At 45.8% G+C, this 20,875-nt stretch overlaps 1 protein-coding gene across 1 annotated transcript in view; it reads right to left on the minus strand.

The window, feature by feature from the left end:
• Positions 1 to 17,733: 17,733 nt before the first annotated feature.
• Positions 17,734 to 20,875, minus strand: part of RHOBTB3 (Rho related BTB domain containing 3) — a 78,575-nt gene continuing 75,433 nt past the window's right edge. The window contains exon 11 of the mRNA XM_081053084.1: positions 17,734 to 18,744. Coding sequence (XP_080909210.1) covers positions 18,739 to 18,744 — 6 coding nt within the window. The 3' untranslated portion in view covers positions 17,734 to 18,738. The remainder of the gene's footprint in view (positions 18,745 to 20,875) is intronic.

The following is a 20,875-nucleotide window of genomic DNA, read 5'->3' on the forward strand; positions in this document are numbered from 1 at the left end:
GTCCATATATAGTTTCCTACCTTTCCTTCTTCGGGGAGGGAAGGAAGGGAGGAAGGAAGACAAGGAAGGAAGGAAAAAAGGGAGAAAGGAAGGAAGGGATAAAAGGAAGGAAGGAAGGAAAATAAAAGCACACAAAAAAAATTCAACCAGACGTAGATATTTCTGTAGGAGAACTTTTAGGGAGCAATGAGATTTGAGAACATTTGAGATTACACAAGGTGAGAAAGGGGATTGGCTATCAGTAGAAACAAAGTCCTGAGGGAGTGGGGATGCAGGGGACTTCTCAGGGACACATTTCCTTCTAAATGTGGCAAAGAGTCAGGAGAGGCACAGGAGAGAGTCAGGTAAGAGACGCTACCTGATGTACCTTCAAGTTCAGGCCAGCGGCTGTTCTCCCCCCTCTCTGCAGAGGAAAAGCTTTCCATGCCCCCGCCTCCTCCCAAGTTAATGTTCTCCAGCTGCCTCACCTGGTGTTAAACCCAGGGTTTATTCAGGCTCCTTCTTGCTCACTTGCTCAAACCCTTTCAAACCCTGTCAGGTGTGTTGTTTCTCTCCAATTCCAACTCCATCTCCTCTCTTTCTCCCCATATCCAAATTCTGCCATAATTCTCAGAACAAATCAACTCCAGTCATCTACATTATTTTCTAGGCGCAAAAATAAAAAAAAATGAAAAGGTTTGGGCCGGTCTCCTCAGTTCACTTCCTTTTCACCTGCATTTCTTGCCCCCAGGCCTGGTCTGGTCATCACGGTCTCCCTAAACAATCGCCTCTTGGGCTTCTTGCCAGAAAAATACTTTGCAAGCTTCACTACCAAAAAAAAAAAATACGTCTACACAGCATACTTATACTGTAATTAACCTGTAAATAATATTTAAGGCCAATGTTTGGAATCAAGAGTGACAAAAATCTCCAACTACTAATCTGTCCCAAGTTGGTTTTTCCTCTAAAACAAAAAAAAAGTGCTTACAAAAATACTAGAATCTCTTCAGCTAGCACAAATATAGTCGGCGACCTAAAAGTTCAAGTCATGGCCCAAAGTGAGGGGAAGTGTGATGTTGACTCTGGTGTACGGAAACTGCATCTGAGTCATGGCAAAGTCCTGAAATTGTACATGAACTCATTCTGCCTGTAAATGCCCCAGAATCAATGATGAGCAAATGTGAACTCTGGCTAGACAGGCAGAAGCACTTTGTTTTCCATTGTGTGGGTGACGCCAGATCCCCACTGCTCCTGACAAAGACCCTCGTCAAGCCGGTGTGTCATCATCTGCGTTTGCTGGGCCACAGCTCCGCGGGTGTGTGCGCGCAGACCCACTTGCCCAGTTCCCAGTAACCCTTTGGCCTCCCCGGGAACAAAGGCCGACGGGCCCGGTCCACGCGGGACGTAGCGCCACCTGCCGGACGCTGCGTGATCAAGCCGCAGACTGGTGGGGACCGCGGAGACCGAGAAGTCTTGCCAGTGCCCCGTTTGCTTTGATTCCACAGCCAGGCCTGACTGCAAGGAGAACCGACACGCTAGCCGGAATACGCCCTGTGTATCCAAACCAGTGCTCAGGGCCACAGGGGATCCTTTCCGCACTATAGAATGCGGTGTGATGGGTGTGCACACGCCTGTGTATGGAGGTGTGGTTGCACATTTGAGTGTGTCTGTATTTTTTTTTTTTTTTTTTTTGGTAATCTCTCAAAGATTGGAAGAGTGAGATCATTGGCATCCTCCTTGTTGAATCTGGAATTCTACAGTTGGCAGACTTTTACATAAAGTATCCCATGTAATTACACTCCCACTACTCTGTGCAAATAGATAAAACCGTCTGAACCAAATGAACTTCCAGCTCTAGGTAATTCTCTCCTAGAGAATTACTCATAACCTAACCAAGTTTGAGGATGACGGCTAATTAGTGAACTTTCACCCCTTTCAAAAGACTTCCCTAACACGGAAACCAACGCTGTCACAATCCCCCAGCCCGGCAGGACAGGCCACCAAGGCTGACTCGGAGAGGAAGTAAACATAGCCAACTGTAGGAAGGAGAAATCGGAAATCAAACCCCAACGGCTCCCAGTGGCTGGGAGTGGGGATGTCAGAAAACAGAAGTGGGCCTTGTAGGTGTTTGTTCGCACTTCTAAGAACACCACTGTCCAACAGATTGATTTTTCTGGATTATCCTGAGGACTGAATAATAAAAACTACAGTGACTTGTGGGCTCCCTTTGCCAGGCAATAGGCTAACTTCTTTGTGTTTTTTTTTTAAAGTAATCCTCACAACTGCTCTATAAGATATGCAGTATCATCAATCCTCTTTACAAATGAGGAGATTGAAGCCCAGAGAGGTTATGTCACCTGCCTAAGGATACACAGCTCAGAGGAATAAAGGTAGGACTCGAGCCCAGGTCTCTTTGGCCCAAAGAGTATGCTCCTAATGTTTACTGCTTCCCACCTGTTTGTCCCTTGCTAAGCCCTGAACTATAGTATATTTGACTGTTTATTTCAGGGCCAAAATGACTCATCAGCCACATGACCACACCACTCATTTTCATTGACCCCCTGAGTATGAAAGCAGAGCTTGAGAAAAGAATTTCTGTTCACTTTGTTTTGAACCAGGACGACAGACTGGGGAATGGTTGGAACAAATAGTTCTGGGTCAGAGGTCAGGGGACAAACTGCACAGTGACAGCAAAACCAAACAAGGCTTCCCACAGCAGCTCTCAATACCACGTGGGGACCCACAGGCTAAGGCCTGCACACACATCTCTGAATGGGAAGGAGTGGGTCTGAAGGGTGGCCTGGCCCCTTCTTAGGCAACTGGGGTGGATGAGGAAAAAACTGTCCTGGATTCAGCTTCCAGTTCTGCCACATACCAGCTGTGGCACTGTGGGACAGACTTGGAGAGCAGCATATAGCAGTGTCATCTCTGAGAACCTCAGAGGTTCCAAGGCTTCTCACTGTAAAGTGCCAAAATGACAACCTCTGTGCTAAATTGTTGTGCGGTAATGTGAGCTAATGTACGAGCGAGTGCTATTAGGCTCCAGGGCTCTGCAGATATTGAGCTTCATGACTATCAGTTCCAGAACAGCAACAACAAAATACTATTATTCTCATTAATTCTGGGGTCCATGTACATGAGAAATGGCAATGGGATATTATCCTTGCAGTCTTTTGCCTTCTGGTAAAAACTTTCTGGACAGAATTACATAGTTTGAAGTTTCCATGAGGCAGTTTGACTTGACTGGATAATCAGAGTGATGTGTTCATGCCGTCACAGCCAGAATTCATTTCCACCAGCACCAGTGCTATGGTCTCCATTAGGTCAACCAGCCCTAAGGGCAAAAGAAACTACAGTTGTGCCCCATTATCTGTGCAGGATGCATTACCAGACTCGCAATGGATGCCTGAAACCATGGATAAGACTGAACCCAGTATATGCTATACATACATACCTACGCCGAAGCTTAATTTGTACTTAGGCACAATAATAGATTAACCATAACTAATAATAAAATAGAATAATGATAACAACATACTGTAATAAAAGTCATGTGAATATGGCCTCTCTCCCAGAATATCTTACTGTACTGTACTCACCCTGCCTGTGATGATGTGAGAAGAAAAATGCCTACAGGATGAATGAAGTGAGGTGAGAGACGTAGCCATGATGACACTGGGTGACTTGAACACAAGTACTACAATACGGTGACAGTCTATCTGATAACCAAGATGGCAACTAAGTGACCGACGGGCAGGGAGCACGTACCCGTGAATACGCTGGATGAAGGGATTAGTCACATTCCGGGTGGGACACAGCAGATGACGTGAGATTTCATCATGCTACTCAGACCAGCTCACTATTTAAAACTTATGGATTGTGCCTTTCTGGAATTTTTCCATTTAATATTTTCAGACTGCTGTTGACCAAGGGTAACTGAAAACTCAGAAAGCGAAACTGCGGATAAGGGGGAAGTACTGTAATGCCAGGTTTACAGCTAACGACTGAGGGGCACTGGATGGATGAGAGTGAGAGGGGCATGAATCCTGCAGACCTGCCCCTGTGGGAGCAGAGGAGAAAGACCCAGCCAGCCTCTCCCCTCCCTCGCCTCCAGGAAAGGCCCATCCCCCCATGTGGGTGTGGGAAAGCCACACGGAAACTGGCACTCGCTAGGTGGCACAGGCCTTAAGCCTTCAGACAAAAGCCTTTTGTCTGGGAGGTGCTGGGGGACACCACACAGTGTTTCTTCTTACATTGATTTTTTTTCCCCCTGAATATTATTTAGATCCTGGAAAGCTATTTCCATGAATTGATTTTAAAATATCCTGTAAGTGAAAAATCATCAGCAGAATGAATGCTCACCGTTAGTGGAATGGTTAAGCATAGGCTAATGTGTCCTATGATGCTTATCAACATGTACAGGAAGAGTGCAGTAATGTAAAGAAGGGATTGCGTTAGGCTCTCACATGGAAAATAGAGGGAACAAAGCTGCATGCCAAAGTATATTATGGTAGGATCTGACAATACAAAAGATAAATGGTAAGCCTAATTGGTACGATACTGTAACGGTGGGTGCATGACCTTATGCATTTGTCAAAACTGTGCAACACAAAGAGTGAATCTTAATGTAAATGAGGGATTTTAGTTAATAATAATGTTTCGATATTGGTTCATCAATTCTAACAACTGTACCAGCGAATGCAGGGTCTCAATAATAGGGGAAGCCATGCTCAGGGAAGGAAGAAATAGGATTAACATTTGTACTATCTGCTCAATTTTTCTATAAACCTATCGTCTTTGCCACGCAGTCCCCAGTGGTCTTTCATCTGACCTGCGGAAGCAGGTGCTGACCATGAGGCAGTGGCACCTCGAGTCCTGAGCTCACTGACCCCATCCATTTCTGTGTTTCAGGTTTCTGCAGCAGCACTTCATGGCTCATTCCAAATTGTCCAAGACCTTTCTTCATTGGTCAGTTCCAACATGTTTGTCCAGGCAAGCAGGATGGGAGGGTGCGTGTGAGCCATGAGCTGAACTTTACCCAGGAAAGCCAGGTGCGCAGGGACAGGACCCAGAGTTTCAGGTTACACAGAACAGCAGATCTAGGAAACAAACAGGCCGTGTTCTGTATCACTTACTGAGAAGTGTCCTCAATATCTCTTTGCTCTGAGAAACACGGGCATTTCCTTGGTAACCAGGGCCCACCCTTGGGTGCTGTGATGGGCGTTTACAGTGCAAGACCAAGGCTGTGCACACGCTGAGCTTTTGAAACAGGCCTTGGAGACCTGCAGAAGCAGGTTAGGACTCATGTCCTAACAAACTACTTTTTAACCCTGTTTCCTTAAAGAGATATAATTTTCAAAAGTCCCTAAATTAGACAGAATCATAATGAACAGTCTTTCAAACTTCAAAGTGTCTGACTCTGACCTTCGATCTGAATATATCAGCCTGTTTTCCACTGTAGAGGCCATTTCCCAATCTTCCCAGCCATTTCCCTAGACACCAAATGGAGCGTTCCTAAACACCACACGTTTACTTACAAACTTGGGTTAGAAATACTCTAGCATCTGAAGTCTATGTATTATCATTCATGTATACTTTTATAGAGATATAATTAAAATATTTCAGGGATGTGTTGTTTTTATAATATATACAAGATACCAGTGAGTAAAATAATGGCTATCACATAACAGTGCTTTACATATATTCATTTATATGTGCCTGTCAACATATAAAATAAAGAGCACCAGAGCTAATAAATAAGTGAAGAGATAGATGATGATGGATAGATGGGTGGGTATATAGATGGATGGATGGATGCAGAGATAGATAGATAGATAGATAGATAGATAGATAGATAGATAGATAGATAGATAGATGATAGATAGATAGATAGACAGGCAAAAATAAAAAGCTAAGTCTATTGACTTGCCAGATAAAGGAACATCAGCTAGTGAAGAAATTCATTAACTAGGAGTTCACTGAAAGGGAAAAGTCAAAGTTTAAAAAGTGCTAGCTTGGTGCGTGTGTATGTGTGTGCGTGTGGGTGGGTGGGGGGGTACTTTCTGCATTAGCATTTCCAGAAGAGAAAAATGACAATATTATGACTGACTACTGCTACTACCAATAATAATACTAGTGGCTGCAATTCATTGATAAATACTATGGAGGACTTTATCTAACACATTACTAGCCAGAATTCAAAGGACATAAAAGCAACACGGGAGCAACAAATTACATATTGCACATATGTACATGATAGTTCTCTTTCCATTACCCTAGGCCTGTGGTTCTCCCCAAAGGCCACCACAATTATCAGTTCATTAGTTATCCTTCCAAGGTAACAAAACAAGCACGTAGTGACATACTGTAAAACATATACATATCTTCTAATGTGTTTCTCACATAAAGTGTAGCATTCTATTGACACTGTTCTACACCTTAACTTCTTTCTTTTAGCCAATTCTACATAGAAGAATCTTTCTTTTTAGTGGTTACATGGTATGTTGTTTCAAGATGTACCCAATTTTTAAAAATAGAAACTTAAAGGGATGGAAAGTTTCTTATAGATTTTTTTCCAATGTCCTACGTTTACATAGCACTCTACGATAACTAGTGTTCATTATGATGACACTGACGTGTTTGGAATCATTAAGAAAAGGCTAAAAATCATCTTCGGTAATTTTGCTTTAAAGCATATTTTCAACGGAATTGTTTTTTGGAGCTGAAGGTCCCTAAGGGCTAGACACCTTACTCTCCACCCCTTGGAAAGATTCCTGTCATTCACGACATGCACTGTTCTTTGCTACCACTAGGTGGTGCTCCAACCACAATGCCTCTACCCGAGCCTCAGGAATCCGTTGCACAGCGTCCTAGGTTAGGCCCCACTGAACAAAGCCACTCTTGAATAAAATCACACTATGTGAAATATGTTTCTAAAACCACCCAAGTTTACACAAGACCCTAGAGTAAGGATAACAGTGGTAACGCACTCTATTCAGGAAAGTAGAACTCCACCCACAGTAGTAAGGAAATGACCAAGGCAGGTGGGGTACTAGTGACAGGCCGTTTTGTCCTCCTGGTGATGCCTTCAATAGTAACTTAGTCTCCCACTCCAGGGGCTGGCCCAGTAATACTGAAAGGTGAGGCCACGACCAGGCTCACACAGGATCTTCCATGGCCTTCCAAATAGCACAGCCTGGCCAACACGTGTACTAAGGAAAGAAGGTGTCCGGGGAGAGCCGGTGTGGGGGTCTTAGGTCTGTGTCAGCCCTGCTCTGCCCTGGTATGTGCTCTGGACTAGCGGCTCAGCTTTTGTCAGCAAAGGCAACTTGCGGCAGGAGGCAATGATCCAGATTTCCTCAGTCTGTGAACAAAGCCTCTCTTCCTATTTCCTGCAGTTCTTTCAGTTACATTCAGTTTCTCAAGTAAGTGTTGAGCCACTTCCCAAAAGCAGCCCAGGGACATGCCAGCTTCAAAGAAAGTCAAATCTCATATGTAGGCCAGTTTACAAACACGGCCGGGGTGTGTGATATGCTCCCAAGTGTTACAGTGCACAGAAAAAGAAGCAATCCACGAGGGTCAGGGTACTAAAACGGTTTCATGAAAGAGATGGCACTTAGAATGACAGAACTGTAATGTCTGGAGCTGGAAAGAGCCTTGGTGGACATCTGGGAAGGGTGTTTCACATGGTCCCTCAGTGTCTTAGAGGTTGTAGGAACTACCTCAGGAGCCCCCCGGGACTGAGCAGGGAGGAGTCCCAGCTCACCACTGCCACTCCAGCCCAAACAGCTCCAGTGTGGTGGGTTTCTACACAAGCAATGCCAGCACTAAGAATCCTGCTGCTTTTTCTCTTTCTTAAGTTGGAACCACTGATCTAGTCCAAAATGCTCCTTTTACAGCGGCGAGCGTTGAAGCAGGCTGGGGACTATTCCAAAGTCACACACAGTAGGGAACATTTTGGATACGTCAAATAAAGGTGTCTACTTGGGAACAAGAAAGAACCACATGTCAAGTGACTCACAGGTTAGAACAGCATGTTTGTCACACCCTCTGAACCTGTAGGCAGTTTATATTATCCCCCCAGGTTCAATTAAGAGATACGTTTTCTCTTACCAGAGACACAGACATGCAGCTTCAGGTGCAACACATTTTATATTTACGAAGCCCTAAACCCATACCCACAGAACTTGAAAAGTATGAGAATACTTACTTCCATTGTCCAGATAAATTATTTTTTCTCTTCCATCTTTCCACTTACTATCTCACTTACTGTATTACTCTTTGTCCAAATGCCTCCAATACAATTTAAGAAAACGGCAGCATTCCTTCCTGGGGTGACGTCACAGGCTCTAGTCCAGGCTTGGCAGTGTATACACTAGTAGACATTTGGGCTCAAATCCTATCTCATTGTAAAATAGTTACTCTTTCTCACCAACTTCATCCTTATTTTACAAAATGTGGAATGAATTTCAGAGCTTGAGTCAAGACGTGAGTTGGGAAACTAAAGAGTCAGCATGAAGAGATTAACTCTTAAAAAGTGGTGGGAAATTTATAACCCAGGTCACAAGCAAAAGGACCATGCTGCTTTTCTACTCCACTGGTGAAAAGAAAACCGGTGTCCCCTCAGTTTCTTGCTGTATTTAAGTGAAAGAAGCCCGTCTCCAACAGACTTAAGCAAAAGAGAAAATTTACCAGCCCAGGCAATGGAAAAGTGCAGGGGCAGAGCACACTCAACCAGGGGCAGACATTCAAATGATGTCATCAGTCATCTCTCCCTCTCTTGCCTCCACTTTATTCTAATTGACTTCATTCTCACTCAGGCTCTCCTGAAGGGAAAGCAAAACTGCAATAGTTGCAGGCATACAAACTTAAAGCCCTCCAGGAAGAAAGCACCTGTGTCCAAATAGCCCCAGGTATTGGGAGTAGCATCTCATTGAATTGGAGTCAACATATTGGTTGGATTCTGATTGGTCAGTGTCACATGACTGCTCGGCATGAGGGAGTTGAGAATTTACCAGAGGTCACATCCTGCAAAACTGAGTCTTAAAAGATGGAATCCACACCAAGGGCTAAGAGTAGGAGAGGGATGGTTCCCCAAAGGGAAAAGAGTCTCCATTGCTGGAAGAAGGGACGTTGAGTAGGCAAAAACCACAACTGTGGACTCCCCTTCATTGAGCCCAGCAATGCCTCACTCTGTGCTGATCGGATAATGCACACCTGATGCCTTTAGTGGGCTGGAAAGCAGTGAAGTAACAGGAACAATTAGCTAAGTTAGCCTGCCCATCCAATAATGTGTTCGTTGAATAAATGTTAATTTGCAGTAAGCCACAGACTTTGACTGGGCACATGTGGGGAGTGTTGTTGGGTAAATTGGCTTCCATGAGCCGCGGTCAGGAAGTACCACAGGCTTTGGGCTAGCCAAGCCCCCAGGTCATATTCTGAGACTTGGCTCATTATCAGCTTTTTCTTCCTTCCTGCACTCTCCAGATACCACCCATTTTTGTTTTTCGGTCTATTCTGTTTCCTGGGAGTTTCTCTTTTCCTAACTTTGGCTAAGCCTAGGATATGTCTTTCTAGCTACATCTGAAACTATTGAAAATAAGGAACAAAATTTTCTTTCATTAGAACTGGAGATACACTGAGGACTGGGAAAATTTCAAAGATTCAGAAATCTCAGTTTTCTTATAGTCATTATTCCTGATTATCATCCTTTGCAGCTTCCTAACCTCAGGGAGTTCCTGAACCTTCATGATATTTGTCTCCTCTTGCTCATGAAGTGAAACTCCCGGAATCTCTTTCCTACCCTCGTGTATTAGCAATACCAGCTACCATTTACTGAGTACTCTGGGCGGGGCACTGTGGAAAACACCTCAGTATATTATCTCATGTAATCCTCACGTCTCCTTGAGGGAGGATCTAATCTAATACCATCCACCAATGAGGAAACTGGAGGCCGGAGAGATGAAGTCACTTGCCTGAATTCACATGGCCAGAAGGTGGCAACCAAGGGACTGGAACAAAGTCTGCCTGAGGCTGAAGCCATGCTCTAGCCTCTGTGGACCTCTGCTTCAGGAAGCCCTTCCCAGCATGGAAGCCTGAAGGCACAGAAGGACAAGAACAAACACGGGTGTACCACAAGACCCCTCAGGAGCCCCCAGAAGTGCAGGAAGGCCATTGGCACCTCTCATGACCACGTGGCTGAGTGATTCAACTCTAAATGTCTGACAACACACCCTCGCCACCCAACAAACACAAAAGAAGTTGTCACAGGGGTTTTCTTCATGTGTTACCCGCACTGGTACTTAACCACAATCACTTCTATTTTATGTAGTTGAGTGTTTCTCAACCTTATTTCATCCATGTGCCCTTCTGATAAGTGGGAAATTGTTACCACCACCATCTCAAACTCCGGTATGGTCCCAGTGGTTTTTGTTCTCCCGTTCTGCCTTTTGTGTTTCTCTATCTCATCAGTCAATGGATTATGCTGAGCGTCACTTCCTGCAGTTTGAATTACAAAATAAATTCCTTTTTATTTTCCATATATAGAATTATTGTATAATATTGAATATGATTTTCAGAATACACCCCAACATGTTTAAAATATTGAAAGCCTCAGATGGCATGGGTCCCCACCAATCAGAACTCTGCTGGTCCTTACAGCACCCTGGTGGATACCAGAACACCGGGCCTGCACGTACCCCAGCCAGGAGCCCGGCGGTCCTTCCTAAAGCCACCTGTCCCCCTGCCACAGTTGAGAATGACTGAAATAGGCCCTAATTCTGCTCATGTTACCACAGAACTCCACTAGGTGACGAAGAAACAAAAATTGCATAATTCTCTTTTTCTTTCCTTTTACATAAGCCTTCCTTCCTAACCAGTTTCTTCTTGTACAAGGGATGGCGTTATCAAAGGTGAGTAACGACATCCAGGCGTATTACTGTGTGTCAGAATGAGGCTCTAACATCTGTCAAGTTGCTCTTAGACGGCATTGCCCTACTGTTCATCTCAATATTCAACTATTAGGAAACTCAGCAGGTTTTAGACAGCAGCCACACACTTATTCCTCCCAAAGGAGTGTCTATTTGCTTTCCAGGTCATGAGCGGATGAAGCACCTGCTTTCATAATGTTGACTCAGTCCTGGAAAAAGAAGCCAAGACCCAAACTTGACCATTTCTGCTCTTGCCTGGGTGAGAACAGGAGCATGATGACATGGATGGAAATGGAGTCCTGTCTCCTCCTGCGGGATAGTATGCACAGCTCAGAGCCTTTGGGTGACGTCAAAAGTGAGGGATATTGCTCAGCAAACCTGGAGCAGGGCCCCAAAGAGACGGACTCCGAGTCAGGAGGAAGGTGAAAAGTATCAGAGACACCATGCCGTTGCTGAAAAGGATTTACTAAGTTCACGCAAAATACCCTCTGTGGGTGCCCAGATGTTATTGGAAGCTCTTTGGAAGGACTGCAGTTCTCCACTGAAAGATTCAGAGAGAAGAAAAAGAAACAACAACAACAACAAAAGGGAAATAGAGGCTCTATTTTTGTTCACAAAAATAGAAATAAGAAATATTCAATTCAATCAAATTTCACGGAAGGCCCACAGGAAAGCACTGTAGGGAATGTTAAAGTGTGTTTCCCTCCAGGAGGCCCCCCTGTAAGCACATTGCGGGAGGTTAGTCGGGTATTTCTGGGATTCTGAAGGGAAAGAAACTGAATAATCAACTCTTGAGATGTCCAGGGTCCCCTGAAACCTCCAGTTCCTGGGATGGCAAGCCCCAGAGTGCCCCAGCGCTAACAATCCCCTGCAATTTTCATGTCGCTTGCTCCTCTGACTTCAAGCTCCTGAGTCCCCCTCCGGCTATCTGTGCAACAGAAAGAACACGTGTGGCAACAGTACCGCCGGACTGAAACCACCCAAAGTCCAACAACATGACATGGGGAAGGGTATTATAGGACGTTCATAAAAAGGGATACTAAGTAGCATTAATAAAGGTGAGTTGAAGCTCCATATACTCTAGGTAAATTGTTATGTGACCAAAGCGAGGGCAGGACAGTGGGCAGATATGTTACTGTTTAGGGAAAAACTACATAAACAGCCATCTCCAGAAACAAGGACTGGGTAACCATTGTTGTGTGTGGAGAGAGGAACTGAGGCTGTGTTAGGAGTAAGAGGAAGCACATCTTTTTAGCACATCATCTTTTGTAACAATGACCCACACTTACTTTGAAATCCTTTCTAATGAGGGAGCAGAGGGAGGAGAAGCCACCCACACAAAAGCATTAGGTAACAAGTTTCAACTTCACTGAGGATGTCCCTTGAGGAGGGAGAGGAGGGCTTTACATCCACACCCACAGAAACCTGCAGTGATTTCTGGTCTCAGAGTCCCCTTTTGAACACCTGTTACTAGAAGTTCCTCAGCTGGCCTCCTTCCATCATACCTTCAGCTCTGCTGTCTGTTTTCACGCGGTCTCTCTTTCTCCCCTCACCAAACTTCAATTCTACCCTCTCCTTTAAAGCCACTGGATGAAACTTCCTTCCTCAATGATCTACCAACACGTGTCTGTGCGTGGTGGGAATCACTCCACTACCTGAGAGCATAAGAATTGCCATGTTTCTTAGTTTCTCTAAAGGAAACGCAGTCTGGCTCAGTCCTCAGCCACTCTGCCCCATCCCTCCTTTGGGGTCATCAAAGCATTCGAGAGTTTTCAAGCTTCCAGGATCCAGCCACACTGGGCAGGAGCCTTGTATCCATCATGGTAGCCATCCCATCTCCCTGTGCATGACCCAGGCCTCCCCCTCCACCTGCAGGCTCCTCTGGGAGCCTCCATCGCTGTCAGGCCAAGCCCAGGCACTCTTCCTCAGCTCTCAGGTCCTGAGACCCAGTGTTCACCCCCGATCTCCACGGCCATCTTCACTCGACTCACCCCGGGTGTATCACTGCTCGGGGTGCTGGATGGTGAGAGCCACACAGGTCCCTGCTACTCAAGACCTCTCTCTCTCTCTCTCTCTCTCTCTCTCTCTCTCTCTCTCTCTCTCTCTCTCTCTGTCTCTCTCTCTGACATTGGAGCAAGGCCATTCCCTTTTTCCCCTTGAAACCTACTTCCCATCCCCTCTTCTCTTCAGCTCTGCCTTACATTTCAAAATTAATGTTTTCATTCCAAAATGCACAAGAGAGTAACACTGGCTCCTTCCCCATCTGGGACAGGGAATCCAGAACTCGGAACACAAAGGCCGACTCATCTTCCCTATAAAGGAAGTTCCCTGCACCACAAACAATTCCGTGCAGGAATTATCCGCCCACTACTCTGTTACACCCTCCTTTCAATAAATCTCTGAGCTGACTCATGCTGACCCTTTGTAAGGGGGAAATACGTTTCTGCAAAGGCTCATGCTGACCCTTTGTAAGGGGGAAACACGTTTCATAAATAAATAGGGAGGCTGCCAAAGGAAGGCAAAGAACCTGCTTAGCCAGGATACCTGAGACCCAGTTTTGTGGATTTAATGTCACAGGAGAGTAACTTTCGTAGTAAAACAGCACCTCGAAGAATCAGTAAGCTTCTCTAGGTTTGTTTGGCAGGTGAGTCTGAGCACAAAGGGAATTTCCTGTCTCCCGGCAAGGACAGAGAAAGCATTTTTGGGTGGGTCTTCCCTCTGAAGACCGAAGGTCTTTGGCGGGAACATGAACCTAAGCGGTTCTGATTCGGTGGGTCCAGGTGGGGCCCAGGCAGGTATTTTCACAGCCCCGATGTGCATCTCATGTGCAAACAGAATTGAAAGCTCATCACGTATAGGCTTAAGGCTTTAAATTTCACCGGCACTGTGGGTCCATTTCCTGCTCCATCTCTATCTCCCTGTAGTGTCCTCAGGTAAACATCCTTGCGTGTTCTCTGAGTTTTCATGCTCCCACAGTGTCCATGCCACATTGTTAGATGCCGATGTCCCCTTCTCATGTCAGAGCCCTTGCTTCTCCTGGGTCCCGTTTGTGGTATCCTGGATGTTGGAAGAGGAGCCCCACAGTGACCCATCCTTAGGCATCAGAGAGAGAGGAAAGCTGAGACCCCTTTGCCTTGGTAGCCAGATGGGATGTGGGAGAGCAGGATAGCGATGGTAGGATAGTGCCTTGGCAAGCTTTGGGAAAGCTGCAAACCGGTGTTTTTGGGTTTCTACAGCTGTGTGCTACATCCCCTCCCCTAGCTGCCAGTGCCTGGCCCCCCACTTCCATGCTGTACCCTCGTCAGCCATGGAGATAGACAAGCACTTCATCTCTCTCCCCTTCCTTCACTGATGTCATTGGCTACAAGTTCAACATCTGCTTTCCTGCTATTGAGACAATGGGACCAGCTCCTCTTGGAGCAGTGATGCCCTAGGAAGGACTCACGGTCAGTCAGGCTTGTTGGGAATGGAGCTGTCACTTAAGCTGGCCCTGTCAGTCCTGTTGTAGGTGGACAGCCTGCTCCCACGGTCGGCCCCCTAATGTCCCCTAATGAGCATTCTAACCTTTGTGCTGAGCAAGACCCCTCTTCCCCAGGCTTTGCTAGGAGATTCAGAAGACTGACTTTGACCCTCTCCAGGTCTCAGCTGCCCTGTGCCTGAGGCCTCAGGAATCCAGCCAGAGTCAGGCAATGCTCACGTGCAGCACACGCAGGACCTGGAAGGCTGGCTATCGAAGACATCCCATCAGTGGCTGTTGATTCACTCCCGAGGCCAGCCACTCACAGAATCTCACTGTGAGCCAAGATTCCGATGTCCCTCCCTCTGGGAAGACAGTTTCACTCTCAGAAAATACCCTCAGTTTCCGGCCATGTATTATCTCCTTGTACACAGGCCTTGGTGGCCACCTGCCCCTACATGTTGGCCCTCATCGCAAGGCCACGGGGCAGTCTCATGCTCCAGCACTCAGATATCTATCACCAGCCATAGGGTGACAATCGGCCTTCTCCAGAAATGTGATATTTTAGTAATTCAGAGTCCAAAGAGGAAGACCTAAAATTCCATATTCCCCCTGAAAATGGTAGAGAAATTACTGTTCAGCAACCTCAATAGGGCTCTAGTTGGTTTCTTGTCCCCACTGCTGTTGAGCTGCTGAGGGGTTACTATCTTTGGAAATGAACTTTCAAGCTCCGTCTCTTCCCAGTTCTCCGGTAGCCCCCCAACGTGCAGACGTGAGGGACGGGGGCCTGGTACTGCCACCAAACTTCCTGCTCCCTCTCTTTTCTATGATGCTCTCTTGGGCAGCTCCCAGCATGGTAGCGCTCGATAAACCTGGGATGTGTCGGCTCACATCTGCATGACCACCTTTCCGGTTCTCTAATTGCCCAGGAGGGTATCACGAGTCAATCACATAGTTTTCATTTTTGGTCTTTATTCTTTTTTTTATTACATTATACATAAATCTATCCTTATTGTACAAGTTTCAAATACTGCAGACATCTACAGAACAAAGCTGGAAATCTGTCATCTGCCCCCCAGCCACTCTCCCCCGCAGGGGCCACACCGCCCAGTTTGCTGTGTAACCTTCCAGCCTCCTGTTTGGGCATTTCCGTCACATGTAGTACATGGATCCATGCACATGTATCATTCTTTTTATTTCTTTTTGTAAAATATATTATTTTGCAACTTTTAAAAATTGAGATGTTTTTCACTTGAAAATCTTTCATGTTAGGACATATCTATGATATACAGCATTCATAGATAGATGATAGATAGATAGATAGATAGATAGATAGATAGATAGATAGATAGACAGACAGATGATAGATAAGATGCACACACACTAATACCCTCATACTCTACATTTTTATATTCATATAGAAGAGACTGTTCTGTACACGATTCTGCACTTTGATTTTTAGACCCTAGAAAACTCAGCACGTCCTTATCTCCCTTGTTATTAACCAAAATGTCCTCTCTCATCATTTGGATGTGCCAAAATTTATTAACCAGAAGCCCACTGGAAAACGTTTTTGTTGCAAGTACACTTTGCATCTACTGTTAATTGAACCTCATATTCTGTGGAGGAATCATGAAATCTGGGAGTTGTTATCTGGGCAAAAGAAATGGAGGGAAGATTCTCAGGCAAGGAAGGGCTAAGGGGCTGGTGTTTCCCTTGATTCGTCACTTAATTCTGCTGGGGATGTTTGTTGTTGAGTAGTCACTGTCAGCTCAGATCTTTATTTCCCAGTTCCAGCTTCTTCCAGTTTTACCTCAAGCACTTTGGACAAGTCATTCCAAATGACAGCCCACACACAGGTGCCCAGAGATTGTTTCTGGGTTGGAAAGCTGTCCTTTCCCATTCAAGATATTCTGTCCCTAAGTGATTCATTTCCTTTGACCATCTCAGCTCATGTGTAAGACATTTTTTCACAACCAGTTGAGCATAAAGGTAGCTTCCACTTCTGTATAAGGCAGGTGCTGTACACCTGATAATCTGAAAATATTAATGTAATTTTTTAAAATTTATTGGGGTGACAATTGTTAGTAAAATTACATAGATTTCAGGTGTACAATTCTGTATTACATCATCTATAAATCCCATTGTGTGTTCACCACCCAGAGTCAGTTCTCCTTCCATCACCACATATTTGAAATGTAATTTTTTGATGCATTGGTCACTAATTGGCCCTAGGTGGTTTGCTTTCCTCTATTACTGCCTGCTGGGTCACACAGACCTCATTTAGTCGTAGGGTCATTTTAGCCAAAGTAAAGTTGTGTTTCCCAAGAAAGGCTTAACACACCTTTAAAACGAAAGAAACAAAAATAAACTTTTATTGCTTTGCTTCAGCATTTCTAACACTGCTGGTCATATTTAGTCGCACAGCCAAGCATCCACTTGCTTATGAGCCTGAATTTCCTGTCACTGAGCATAACTTCTTTTTTTATTATTGTTTTTTAATCCCTGCCACTGAACCAGTTTTTCATCTTCATTTTGACACGAACCCCTCCCCATTCTGTGCTTTCATCATCTCCTCCTGGCTTCACCGGCCTCCTCTCCAGCCTGGAGCCCATGTCGGGCTGTCCCAGCCATGTGTCAGAGTCTAGAGTCCCTTGTCTCTTGGGTTCTCATTGTAGCCACCTGGCTTGTCATCCTCAGCCCCAGAAGTCCCTCTCCGTATGTTCCCTCCACCCAGCACTCCCCCTCAAAGATGTGCCCTCCTTTTCACTAAGGTTGACCCCACTGCCTGGCCTTCTGTCCCCTACCCTCAGCTCTGTCTGTGATCTCGCTTCATCAAGCATCCTCTCTTTCACTCATATCTATATTTTCCCCCTTCAACTGGTTGCTCCCTTGACAGAAACAAAAAACAAAACAACAGCAAAAACAAAAAAGCCCAATTTAAGTTCTGTCATATTAAGATACTTTTTCTTAACTCTGCTATGTCCTTAACTCTGCTGTGTCCCTATCATTTCCCCATCACCTGCCAAAGTTCTTCAAAGGCCACTCTGCACTGGTTTTCTCCACCTCCTTTCTGCCCGATCACTTTTTACTTTAAATAAGGAAAACATTAATCATAAAACTAATACATGCATATGATAAAAATTCACTGAAGAAGGTATAAAAAGGAAATTAAAACCCTATGCCTGGGAAGATTCTTATGGAATCCAATCACAGCCCCAGGGAAATCCTTAGCCCTCCATCTATCCCCAACCACACCCATTCCAAAGAAGACAGGTATGATGCCCTGTGAGATCTTCTACCTTGGCACCAAGGGCTGGGAAAAGACAGATACATAATGCCATTTGCTTCTTTTTTTTTTTTTTTTTTAAAGATTTTATTGGGGAAGAGGAACGGGACTTTGTTGGGGAACAGTGTGTACTTCCAGGACTTTTTTCCAAGTCAAGTTGTTGTCCTTTCAATCTTCGTTGTGGAGGGTGCTGTTTAACTTCAAGCTGTTGTCCTTTCAATTTTAGTTGTGGAGGGCGCAGCTCAGTTCCAGGTCCAGTTGCCATTTCTAGTTGCAGGGGGCACTGCCCACCATGCCTTGCGGGACTCGAGGAATTGAACTGGCAGCCTTGTGGGTAAGAGCCCACTGGCCCATGTGGGAATCGAACCAGCAGCCTTCGGAATTAGGAGCACGGAGCTCTAACCTCCTGAACCACCGGTCGGCCCTGCCATTTGCTTCTTGATGCCCCTAATAAAAAGATTCCTAATAAACTCAAACGAAATAAAGGGCTTAATTTGGTTTCTGATATGATTAGGTTAAGGAGAGAAGAATAGAGGTTATTCCCTCCCATGAAGCCAATAGTGAGAGTAAGACCTAAGTATGATGTAATCCCTAGAAAGGATATAGTCTTCAACTTAAATGACAGCAAGAAACCTCAGTGGGACCCAGGGACTTTCAGGTCACCAGTATTATTACAGTAGGTAACGCACCATTCCTCAACTGAGTCTGGATCTTAGAAAAGGTAGCAACAGAGACCTTCCAAATGGTGAAGCCTAGACCTTGGTTGAACTTCAGGTCCTCCAAGTCAGGGATCCTGTCCTTGTTCCTCTAGTCATTTGGGATCTAAAGTATCCACTTTTCCAAGTTGCTGTAAGGATTAGAGATGATCTATGTAAAGCTCCTGGCACTGAGCCGGCACACAGTAGGTACACAGTAAATGGGAGCTGTCAGTGTCACTGAGTTCAGCATCGAGCAGTTCCACATCGAGGTAAAAGGTGAGGAAATGGTCCGACCAGAGGGATTTCAGTTAGAGTCACAGTCAGAAGTCCTCCGTGGCCAAATCCGGAGTCGGAGTCTACCGTTAGAGTTGGATTGGTCCTCCATGGTCAAATCTAGAGAGGTCCAGAGAAAGAACATCAAACAGGATCAGACTCTGAAAATGGGCCCAGCCACAAACCAGAATCTTCCTGTGTCTGAAGTTGGAAAGGGCTGCTGGCCACGCCCCCATTCACCTGAGCGCCAATAGTGACATGTCAATAGGCCAGGGCAGCTGTGATCAGCCAAGGACATCTTGAGGGCAGCACAGAGCAATGCTGGGCCACCAGCTGCCGAGCGGCCCGTTTTGTACCACTTCCAGCCCCGCGGAAGCCAGGGCTGGTCCCAGGGTGAGTCTTGAAGGACCCTGAAAGGTTTGCCTGCCCCGAAGCATTCCTACCACTCCTTAGAGCCCTTCTGTGGTCAAACTGCTTTTCGACACTCATTGTATTAATTGGGATAGGTGACAAAGCCCTTAATTCATCAAATACTTAACTGCAAATCTACTCATGCTTAAAATACAGCTATGACGGCTCCTCACCCCGTGTGTGTAAAGTCCTTACTCCTTAGCTTGGTAAAGGACACCCATCACCTGCCTGCTCTCCAGTTGCCTTTTTCCACTCTCCCGACCTCAAACCTCTAATACTCCATCCCCACGCAACTATACTCAATACCAAGCACCGTTTATGCCATGCTTGCTTTTCCTCTTCCTCTGCCGGCCCTGCCCTTCCCCACCTTGTAGACTCACAAACATCTCATCTATCAGGATTCTGCCTAGTCACCTGTGTCACTCTCCAGGTGGGAATGACCACTCCCTTTTGGTTACTCTCGTGCCCATACATACTTCTGTTATCCTACCTAGAATATGGCTCCCCACTGCGTCCTCTGTCCACGTCTGTACCGCCTGCGAGGCGAGGTACAGGACTCTACTTGTGGGAGGATGAGCAGATGGGGAAGAGAGAGGAGGGTGGGTGGCTTCAGTTTTGGTCACACTGAGGCTGAGAGGCCCAGGGAATGCCCAGGTGAGTCTTCTCAGTAGACAAAGAGCCATCCATTCCTGAGGCTTAGGAGAGCAGTCTAGACAAGAAAAATAACTGTGGTGCCCATCAACAAGCAGGTGCCACATCGCTGGAGCCATGTGTGCAGACAGAATCTTTCAAGGACACCGTGCACAGTGAGAAGAGGATCAAGTCCCAGGATGTGCCACATGGGTAGACAAAAGTCCTGAGAAAGAAGCTGCGACAGAATACCCAGAGATACAGGAAGAATAAAAAATTATGTTGCAAATTACATCGGGAAGAAGAGAGCTTCAAGATGAAGACAGTGATCGACAGGGTCAAATCCTGAAAAGCGGGCAAGAAAAAGCCTGAGAAAGTGTTCATTTGTGGCCAAATTTCCCCAGCTCTCATCAACCTGTGGGTATGAGGGGGATCACAGTAACAGCCCATAGTTTACACTAGCTTGTTGTCAACCATCTATACAGCAGAACCTCCATTTCCTTTTCTCAAAAAGTCCTCATTTCTTAGTATTTCCGGGAGTGCATGGGGGTGTATTGAGAAAGCTCAAGAAGCGTCCACACACACCCCTTCTTGAGTATGTCCATAGTACTTGAGGATGGGGCCCCCTGACACCTCCATGGCAGACCCCGACGCCCAAGATGCCCGAGGCCCGAGTGTTTCATCTCCGGATGGCCACGCTACAAACTTCCATGATGCCAGCGCAGCAGAGTATTGTATGCTTTGAATTCTTCACTGAGCTGAAGCCACAGCATTTTCTGAGAAATGGAGGTGCAGACACCCCTCTTTGCCATCTGTTTGTGACCCATCTCACATAGTCCCTCAAGAAAATGCCGTCTTCAGCTGTGTCCTGGGGCCATGTGTCCTAAGGCTTCAGACAGTACTGGGGCTGAGCCGTAGGGCAGATGATAGAGTCCCCCTGTACCCCAGCCTCTGCCCCAGCTACCCAACCCCCAGAGGACCCTATGCACACAGATCCTTTGGCAAGTTCACTCCAACAGTTTACCAAAAACTCTACACCCACACTTAGTCTGAGTCAGGACACTTACGTACTATACAAGGAGATTTAGCAATACAGAGGTCATGACTGATGTTGGCCAAAGGAATTTCTGCAGAATCATTGATAAGAAAGTCTGATTGTATTGAAGTGAGGAGCGAGTAGGAGGTGAGTCAAGCACAGAAAGCAAACAGA

This window comes from Rhinolophus hipposideros (genome assembly GCF_964194185.1).
Source record: "Rhinolophus hipposideros genome assembly, chromosome: 7".
Lineage (NCBI taxonomy): Eukaryota > Metazoa > Chordata > Mammalia > Chiroptera > Rhinolophidae > Rhinolophus > Rhinolophus hipposideros.